Source organism: Callorhinus ursinus, unplaced genomic scaffold, assembly GCF_003265705.2.
Source record: "Callorhinus ursinus isolate GAN/ISIS: 27379988/994484 unplaced genomic scaffold, GSC_fseal_2.0 scaffold106, whole genome shotgun sequence".
Classification (NCBI taxonomy): domain Eukaryota; kingdom Metazoa; phylum Chordata; class Mammalia; order Carnivora; family Otariidae; genus Callorhinus; species Callorhinus ursinus.
This window is the reverse complement of record NW_027397168.1, coordinates 439,263-447,474: the sequence shown is the minus strand read 5'-3', so window position 1 is coordinate 447,474 and position 8,212 is coordinate 439,263. Positions and strand designations below refer to the sequence as shown.

The following is an 8,212-nucleotide window of genomic DNA, read 5'->3' as shown; positions in this document are numbered from 1 at the left end:
CCCCCCCCCCCCCTGGGTCGGAATGGCCGCTGAGGGCGGTTCCCGGCAGGAGCGGAGGCAGCACAGACAGCGAGGGCGAGGACGAGGACGAGGACGACGAGGACGACGATGGCCGCGCGGCTGGTGCGGGGAGCGGGCCCCCCTCCCCCCCTGGCCCCGGCCCGCAGCCTCCGGGTGGGTGAAGGCGCAGGGCGGGCCGCGGCGGGGTGCACGCGGGCCGTCTGCCCGCTGTGCTCACCCCCCCGCCCCCGCCAGGCCCCAGCTGGACAGCCACCTTTGACCCAGTGCCTACAGACGCCCTGACCGGCCCCCGGGACTCTGGGGAGAAGGAGCCGAGCCCCGGGCTCCCCGCCCCACAGGGGTCCCTCGGCGCGCCCCGGGGCTTCCCCGCCCTGCAGCTCAGGTGAGGCCGCTGGCGGGCGCGCCGGGGCCCGGGCCCCTCGGGCTGGAGCGCGGACCCCAGCGGGCCCTCGGGGCTGCCTCTCCCCCCCCAGGTCTCAGGACCCCGCATCCCCGTCAGCACCTCAGGAAGCCTCAGACGGCAGCCAAGTAGCAGAGCCCTCGGGTGAGTGCCGCCCCCCAGCCCCGCCCGCTCGCCCCGGGGCGCGCCTGCCGTGCGCCCGAAGAAGGCGCCAGGCCAGCACCGCGCTCGCTGAGCCTCGTGTCTCCTGGCCTCTCTCTGCACAGCCCCCTGCCAGGCTTTGGTCGGCGTTGGGAACCTCCAGGCCACACTCAGAGGGACGCGCTCCAACCCCAGCTCCTTGGACAGGTGACCAGCTGGGGAGCAGCTGCTCTAGGGGATCCCTGGGTGGGCCCGGCCTCACAGCTGCTCTCTGGGGCCCAGGTGGGACCCCCCCCCCGCCCCTCCCCGGTCTGCACCACTGCCTCGGCACTTCATGGCAGCCGAGGGTCCGGTGCCGTGCCCACGCCCCCCACGTGTGGGTTGCCCTGGAGGCCCCTGGAGCTCAGGGCTCTCTGCTCAGCCCCGGGGGCAGAAAGGCTTCCAGAAGTGGGCAGGCGGTATGTGGAGCCCGCCTCCCAGCCCACCGTGAGCTCCTCCTGCCTGCGGTGGCTCCCGGGGTCTCTGATGGGACGGACCGTCCTGGGCCAAGCACTCTTCCCTGCGGGCACGAGGGGGCGTAGGGGTGAGGAGGGTGTCGGTGCCGATAACCCTGCACCCCCCCCCCCCCCGCAGTGCAACCAGAGACCCTGCTACCTCTGTCCCAGCCCCCGGGGCCTGCCAGCACCCGCGGACCACAGAGGGGGAGAAGAGCCCAGAGCCCTCGGGGCTCCCCCAGAGCCAGAGGTGAGCGCAGGGCGGCCTTCCAGGGCAGCTGGTGTCCTGTGGCGGAGGCCCTGAACTTTTTGTGTCCCTCTCCCCTGACAGTGCCCAGGCCCTCGAGCCGCCTCCGATGCCCAACGGCTCTGCCCCGGGAGGGCCAGCACCCCTGGGCTCCCAGTGAGTGGCAAGGGCTGGGTGGGTAGCAGGTGGGCTGGGGCTGAGCAGGTGGGGGGCCTCGGGGCAGCAGGTTCCTCACATGAGTCTTCCTCTCGGTTCCCAGGTAACTGCCTGGTCCTGGTGGTGGCGGCTAAATCCTCCATACTCCACGTGGACCCTGCCCGAGTGGGGGCAGGGCGGGTCCCACGATGGCCCTGTTGCCCCATCACCGCATCCCCACCCCGTCTGCCCCCACGTTCTCTCCTCTGGACTCCCAGGAGCCAGGTGCCAGGGAGTCCGGCCCCTACCCACCCCCATTTGCACTGAGAAAAGAAATTATGGAGTTTTGTCTCCTAGAATAAAGAAACAGAATTGAATAGAGAGAAAGGAGAGAGAGAGAGAGAGACCTATATTATATATTAGAGAGAGAGAGCGAGAGCGGGTGGGTGGAGAGCCGGGAGGAGGCCCGGCCGGGCAGGCAGCAGGTGGGACCTTCATCCCATCTCGGTGGGGGCTGTGTTGGGGTCCCAAGGTCCTTGTCTGCCCTCCCCTCCCACCATGCCCCCAGCCTCCGGTGCAGATGCCCACACCCACACTCGGCCCAGGCCCACCTCCGGGGAGGGCTCGAGTGCGGGCCGTGCCTTTGCCCAAACCCTTGCCCTGGACCCTGCACTTTGACCCAGGCTGGGAGATAAAGGACCCTCTGCCTGGCCCTGTTGGCTCTATGGGAGCTGGCGGTCCCCGTCCAAGGGGGTCTCCCAGGTGACATTCCCATGGGGCCCCGATGCACTCACTGAGACCGCCCCCCCACCCCCCGCACTTCCCACGGACCCCGGGGCGGGGGGGTTGGCAAGGGTCCGGCTGGGGTCCCCTTCCCATGCCCAAGGATCTGGGGTCCAGCCCAGCTGCCAAGTGACCTTGTCCCAGCTCCCTCTCCCCAGGCTGGTGTGAGTGTGCGTGTGTTCGTGCCGAGCTTCTATTTCATATTGCAAATATAAATAAATAAAGACCGTTTAAGATTCCTGCTCAGACTGTGAGTTCTGGGTCCTGGGGCTGGGGGCCTGAGCTGTCCCTGCATCATGGCCTCCTCGGGCCTTGAGTTCTGGTACCTGGGGCTGGGAGGCTGAGCTGACCCTGTACCCTGGGTCCCTGGGGCTTTGAGTTCTGGGACCTGGAGTTCTGGGCCTGAGCTGGCCTTGGGCCTTGAGTTCTGGGACCTGGGGTTGGGGACCTGAGCTGTCCCTGCACCCTAGCCTCCTCGGGCCTTGAGTTCTGGGACCTGGGGCTGGGAGGCTGAGCTGGCCCTGTACCCTGGGTCCCTGGGGCTGAGTTCTGGGACCTGGAGTTCTGGGCCTGAGCTGTCCCTGCACCCTGGCCTTGGGCCTTGAGTTCTGGGACCTGGGGTTGGGGACCTGAGCTGTCCCTGCACCTTGGCCTCCTCAGGCCTTCAGTTCTGGGACCTGGGGCTGGGGTTTTATCTATCCCTGCACCCTGGCCTCCTCGGGCCTTGAGTTCTGGGACCTGGAGTTGGGCGCTTGAGCTGTCCCTATACCCTGCCCTCGGGCCTTGAGTTTGGGACCTGAGACTGCAGGTCTGGGCTGTCCCTGCACCCTGGCCCCCTCGAGCCTTGCTTTCTTGACTTGGGGCTGGGGGCCTGAGCTGTCCTTGCACCCTGGCCGCCTTGGGCTCGAGTTCTGGAAACGGGCTCGGGGCCTGAAATGTCCTTGCACCCTGGCCACTCCGACCTTGAGTTCTGGGACCTGTGGCTGGGATTTGAGCTATCCCTGCACCCTGGCTTCCGGCTATGAATAATGGGATCTGGGCTGGGCCCTGAGCTGCCCATGCACCCTGGCCTGGGTCCTGAGTTCCGGCATGTGGGTTTGGGGGCCCTAGCTGCCCATGCACTGTGGCCTTGGGCCTTGAATTCTGGGACCTGGGGTTGGGGGCCTGAGCTGTCCTTGCTCCCTGGCCTGGGCCTTGAGTCTGGGACATGGGGCTGGGGGGCCTGAGTTGTCCCTGCACCCTGGCCTCAGGCCATGAGTTCCGGACCTGGGGCTAGGGGCCTGAGATGTCCTTATAGCATGGACTCCTCCGGCCTTGAGTTCTGGGACCTGGGACTGGGGACCTGTGCTGTCCCTGCACCCTGACTCCTTCGACCTTGACATCTGGGACCTGGGGCTGGGGGCCTGTGCTGTTCCTGCACCCTGATCTCCTCGGCCTTTGAGATATGGGACCTGAGGCTGGAGGCCTGAGATTTCCCTTCACCCTGGCCTACCCCGGTCTTAAGTTCTTGGACCTGGGACTGGGGCCTGAGCTGTCCTTGCACCCTGGCTTTGGGCCTTGCGTTCTGGGACCTGGGGCTGGGTCCTGAGCTGCCCCTGCACCTGGGCCTCGGGCCATGGGACTGGGAAGTGGGGCTAGGGCCCTGACTTGTCCTTACACCATGAACTCCTTGGTCCTTGAGTTCTGGTTCGTGGGAGTGTGGGCCTGAGGTATCCGTGCACCCTGGCCTCAGGCCTTGAGTTCTGGCACCTGGGGCTGGGGGCCTGAGCTGTCCCTGTACCATGGCCTCGGGCCTTTAAGTCTAGAACATGGGGCTGGGGGCTAGATCTGTCTCTCCATGCTGGCCTCTTCAGGCCTTGATTTCTGGGTTGTGGGGCTAGGGTCAGCTCTCCCTGCACTCTGGCCTCCTCCAACCTTGATTTCTGGGACCTGGGGATGGGTACCTGAGCTGTCCCTGCACCCCGGACTCCTCGGGTCTTTAGTTCTGGGACCTGGGTCTGGGTGCCTGAGCTGTCCCTGCACCCTGGCTTCCTGGGGCCTTCTGTTCTTCAACATGGAGCTGGGGTTTGAGCTGTGCCTGTACCCAGGCTTCGGGCTTTGAATAATGGGATCTGGGAATGGGGACCTGAGCTGCCCATGCACTGTGGCCTTGGGCCATCAGTTCTGGGACCTGGTGTGGGGACCTGAGCTGTCCTTGCACCCTGGACTCCTCAGGCCTTGAATTCTGGGGCATGGCCCGGAGGCCTGAGTTGTCCCTGCATCCTGGCCTTGGACCTTGAGCTCTGGGACCTGGGCCTGGGATCTGAGCTGTCCCTGCACCCTGGCTTCATGCCTTGATATCCGGGACCTGGGGCTGGGGACCTGAGCTGCTCTTGCACCCTGGCCTCGGACCTTGAGTTCTGGGACCTGGGGATGGGTACCTGAGCTGTCCCTGCACCCTGGCTTCACGCCTTGATATCCGGGACCTGGGGCTGGGGACCTGAGCTGCTCTTGCACCCTGGCCTGGGTCCTTGAGTTCTGGGACGAGGGTCAGGGGGCCCTAGCTGCCCATGCACTGGGGCCTCGGGCCTTGAGTTCTGGGACATGAGGCTGGGGTCCCGAGCTGTCCCTGCACCCTGGCCTCCTCGGGCCTTGAGTTCTGGGACCTGGGGCTGGGGACCTCAGCTGCCCATGCACCCTTTCCTGCGTCCTTGAGTTCTGGGACCTGGGGCTGGGGTCCCGAGCTGTCCCTGCTCCCTGGCCTTGGGCTTTGAGTTCTGGGACGTGGGGATGGGGGCCTGAGCTGTCCCTGCACCCTGGCCTCGGGGCTCCTCAGCCCCTGTGTGTGGCCCTCAGAGAGCTCTTAGGCTCCTGGATCTCCGTGCTCTGCTGAGGGTGGGTCGCTTGTGCTCAGACCAGGAAAGGATGTCCTGGGTGGAGGAGCAGCTCCTGCCCAGTCTTGTCTGGGGCCTGGTCCCCACGAGCTGTTTCCTGAGGTCCCTTTTGTGCCCTCAGCCCTATGTGTCCCAGGTCCATACACCCTCCAGGAGGTGGCAGGCCAGCCTCCAGTCTTGGGGAGGGTTTCATGGCTGGGCAACCTTGCAGAAGTGATGTCCCCTGAGCCTCGTCTCCCGTGGTGGTGGAGCACTGGGTTGCCTGGGGGTGGCCAGCCCACCAGTATAGTTGGGCACTTGGTAAACCCTTTCCTGCTAAACCAGGAGTTACAGACGGGCTGAGTGCGCTTGCAGGATGTGCTTGCAAAGCCGCGGCCAGTGCGCAGTGAGGCCCTTGTACGACTCAGCACTGGCACGTTTTCCCTCAGGAGGGTCCGTGGAGGCCGCCTTGGGGAGTGAGTGATGGCCAGAGCTGAGGACAGCAGGGCCAGGTCACAGGAAGGACCCCCAGGCAACCTGCTGGGGGGACAGTGGGTGGGCAGGGGCCTGGGGAGTTTCCATCCTTTCCCGTACTCCGGCCCGGTGGTCCTGCTGCTGACCTGAGCCCGGGGCTGATGGCGCTCCTCTGTCCCAGAGTCCCAGGCGCAGGGGAGGGTTGTAGGACTCCTGCACCGGGTCCCTCCTGGTTGGTTGGGCATGGGACGCTGGCAGGGGCATTTATGGCCACACATCCCCTGGCAGCCAGGGGGAAGCCAGGTCTGGGGGGCGGGGGCAGGGTGCCGTGAGAAAGGGGGGACCCCTGTGTCCCCATGGGGCACCTTATCAGTGGTGTCAGGCGGGGCCATCCCCAGGGCCATCTCCCCAGGCCCTGTTATCAGCCCCAGAGTCCACAGGACGCTCCTCGGGTTAACGTGTAACCACACGCTTTCCCCTCCACTCCCAAAGCCACCCGTGCCCACATACGTGCCACTCTGGGGGGTCAGAGGCCGACATGGACGCCTGGGAAGAGGGTCTGCCCGGAAAGCCTTGCTTCTCAGCCCAAGTGAGAGACGCCGGGTGTGGGAGGGGGTTAGGCCTGCGCTCCAGGGAACCTGAGCAGCCTGCCAGAACTGGGGGCCCTGCCCTCAGGAGGCTGGGTTCCCCGCGGACAGTGAGTCAGGTTCCCGGGTGGGGGTGCAGTGGAAGCCCCACGACCTGAGTCCTGGCCGCGTGGCGCCTGCCCCCCAGGGGCCGGGAGCTGGCTGGGCTCCAGGGACTCGGTGACCCCCTTGTCTCCCAAAGCAGCTGCGCCTGTGCCGGCGGTTGAGCCCCTTCTTCCTCACCTGTGCCGTCTACTTCCTCCTCTGGATCCCTCAAGACCAGCCGTCCTGGGTCAGCGCCCTGGTCAAGTGCCTGCCGGTGGTGTGCCTGGCGGCGTCCCTGCAGGTCGAGCGCTGGGGCAGACGCTACCGTACACTCCTGCAGGGGGCCCTTCTGTGCTCGGCTGTGGGGGATGCCTGCCTCATCTGGCCCGACGCCTTCCTCCATGGTGAGCGGAGATGCATGGTCGCTTGTGGACCCCCACCCGGACGGGGACCCCCGCTCTCACAGAGCCCTCCTTCCCCTGGGGGGGTTGGGCGGCAGAGCCTTAGAGGGTGTGAGTGGCGTGGAGGGACAGGAAGGGGGGCTTTCGGGTGTCGCAGTCTTGAGTAGCTGGTCAAGGATGGCCTCACCAAGGAGGTAACGTCTTGAAGAAAGTGCAGGAGCCATGGGAGGAGGGACGGTCCAGGCAGGGAGCCAGCAAGTGCAAAGGCCCGGGGGTAGTCAGCACGGGTGGGTGGGTGGAGCCAAGTGGGGAACAGAGCAAAATGGGGAGTTGTAAGCCGAGTAAGGATGGAATGCAGTGTGCCTTTTAAGGTCACTCTGGTGCCAAGGGCAGGGACAGGGGAGCCTGCCCCAGGGAGGCCGGTACGGTAATCCCAGCCGATGCGGGCGGTGTAGCCAGGGTGGACACTGCTGCTCGGGGCAGTCCTTGCCCTCAGGCTCTGAGCTGCGAGGTGGCCTCGTGGGAGCAACAGGTCCTGTCTCCTCTAGGCGTGGCTGCCTTCGCCATGGCCCACCTGCTCTACCTCTGGGCCTTTGGCCTCACTCCCCTGCGGCCAGCCCTCCTGCTGCCCATCGCGCTGGTCTGCGTGCTGTATTCCAGCATCCTGCTACTCCACCTCCCCACCGGCATGGCCCTGGCCCTGGCAGCCTACTCCCTGGTCCTGGCCTCCGTGCTGTGGCGTGGCCTGGCCCGGGGCGGGAGCATCCGCTGGGGGGTCCTGCTCTTCACATTCTCGGACATGGTGCTGGCCTGGGACACCTTCGCCCAGCCGCTGCCCCACGCCCGCCTGCTGGTCATGACCACCTACTATGCTGCCCAGTTCCTCATCACCCTGTCAGCCTTCCAGAGCCCCAGGCTCAAGACCAACTGACCAGGGGCCCGGACGGACCCAGGCACCCCCTGCCCTCCAGCAAGGCCCCACCAGATTGGAGGGGAAGCCCAGGCTTCTGGACTCCTGTCTGCAGGTGCCCGTGCGGCTGGAGCCACAGGACAGCTGTCTGTGGACACCCACATCCGCCGCCGGCCTCCATGATCCCAGCCTACCCTCCTGTGCACCCGCCCCCTTCCCTGCGGCCCTAATCTATTTCATGCCCAAGTAAAGTGGACCCTGAAACGGCGACAGCTCCATTATTTGGGGAGGGGCCTTGGGGGAGAGGTGCTCACAATCTCAGCAAATCGTTTTTTCTTTTGTTTTTTTAATTTTAATTTTTTTTTAAAGGATTTTATTTATTTATTTGAGAAAGAGAGAGCGCACAGGCAGGGGGAGCGGCAGAGGCAGAGGGGGAAGCAGGCTTCTCACTGAGCAGGGAGCCCGGTGCGGGGCTCGATCCCAGGACCCCGAGATCACGACCTGAGCCGAAGGCAGACGCTTAACCGACTGAGCCAGCCAGGCGTCCCTATCTTTTTTTAAATTTTTTTTTTAAAAACTTTTATTTATTTATTTATTTATTTAGAGAGCCAGCAGGGGGAGGGGCAGAGGGAGAGACTCTCAAGTAGATTCCGCGCTGAGCCTGACGCGGGGCTCCATCTCGC

The 8,212-nt window shown here is 65.3% G+C and overlaps 2 protein-coding genes across 7 annotated transcripts in view; both read left to right on the top strand.

The window, feature by feature from the left end:
* Nucleotides 1-2,460, top strand: part of PPP6R1 (protein phosphatase 6 regulatory subunit 1) — a 20,320-nt gene extending 17,860 nt beyond the window's left edge. For 4 of the 5 annotated variants that reach the window (XM_073889348.1, XM_073889345.1, XM_073889347.1 and 1 more), the window contains exons 18-24: nt 50-174; nt 256-403; nt 495-565; nt 688-769; nt 1,196-1,306; nt 1,388-1,459; nt 1,563-2,460. In XM_073889348.1, the coding sequence (XP_073745449.1) occupies nt 50-174; nt 256-403; nt 495-565; nt 688-769; nt 1,196-1,306; nt 1,388-1,459; nt 1,563-1,566 (613 nt within the window). In that variant the 3' untranslated portion in view covers nt 1,567-2,460. Of the gene's footprint in view, nt 1-49; nt 175-255; nt 404-494; nt 566-687; nt 770-1,195; nt 1,307-1,387; nt 1,464-1,562 lie in introns of those variants that run through there. The other variant, XM_073889346.1, reaches the window with a different exon arrangement.
* A 3,547-nt stretch (nt 2,461-6,007) lies between these two features.
* TMEM86B (transmembrane protein 86B) lies at nt 6,008-7,951 on the top strand. 2 transcript variants are annotated; one of them, XM_073889305.1, is made up of 3 exons: nt 6,008-6,136; nt 6,379-6,622; nt 7,168-7,949. In XM_073889305.1, the coding sequence occupies exons 1-3, from the start codon at nt 6,086-6,088 to the stop codon at nt 7,548-7,550; spliced, it is 678 nt and encodes a 225-aa protein (XP_073745406.1). In that variant the 5' UTR covers nt 6,008-6,085; the 3' UTR covers nt 7,551-7,949. The 2 variants fall into 2 exon arrangements, with proteins under 2 accessions (XP_073745406.1, XP_025704450.1); XM_025848665.2 differs by having other exon boundaries at nt 6,045-6,136; nt 6,376-6,622; nt 7,168-7,951.
* Nucleotides 7,952-8,212: the final 261 nt, after the last annotated feature.

Excerpts from the sequence above, each read along its gene's own strand:
- TMEM86B (XM_025848665.2), top strand. The coding sequence starts at position 6,086 with ATGGACGCCTGGGAAGAGGGTCTGCCCGGAAAGCCTTGCTTCTCAGCC. Across the intron at positions 6,137-6,375 it reads AGCCTTGCTTCTCAGCCCAA|CAGCTGCGCCTGTGCCGGCG; the intron begins GTGAGAGACGCC and ends TGTCTCCCAAAG. Across the intron at positions 6,623-7,167 it reads GCCCGACGCCTTCCTCCATG|GCGTGGCTGCCTTCGCCATG; the intron begins GTGAGCGGAGAT and ends TGTCTCCTCTAG.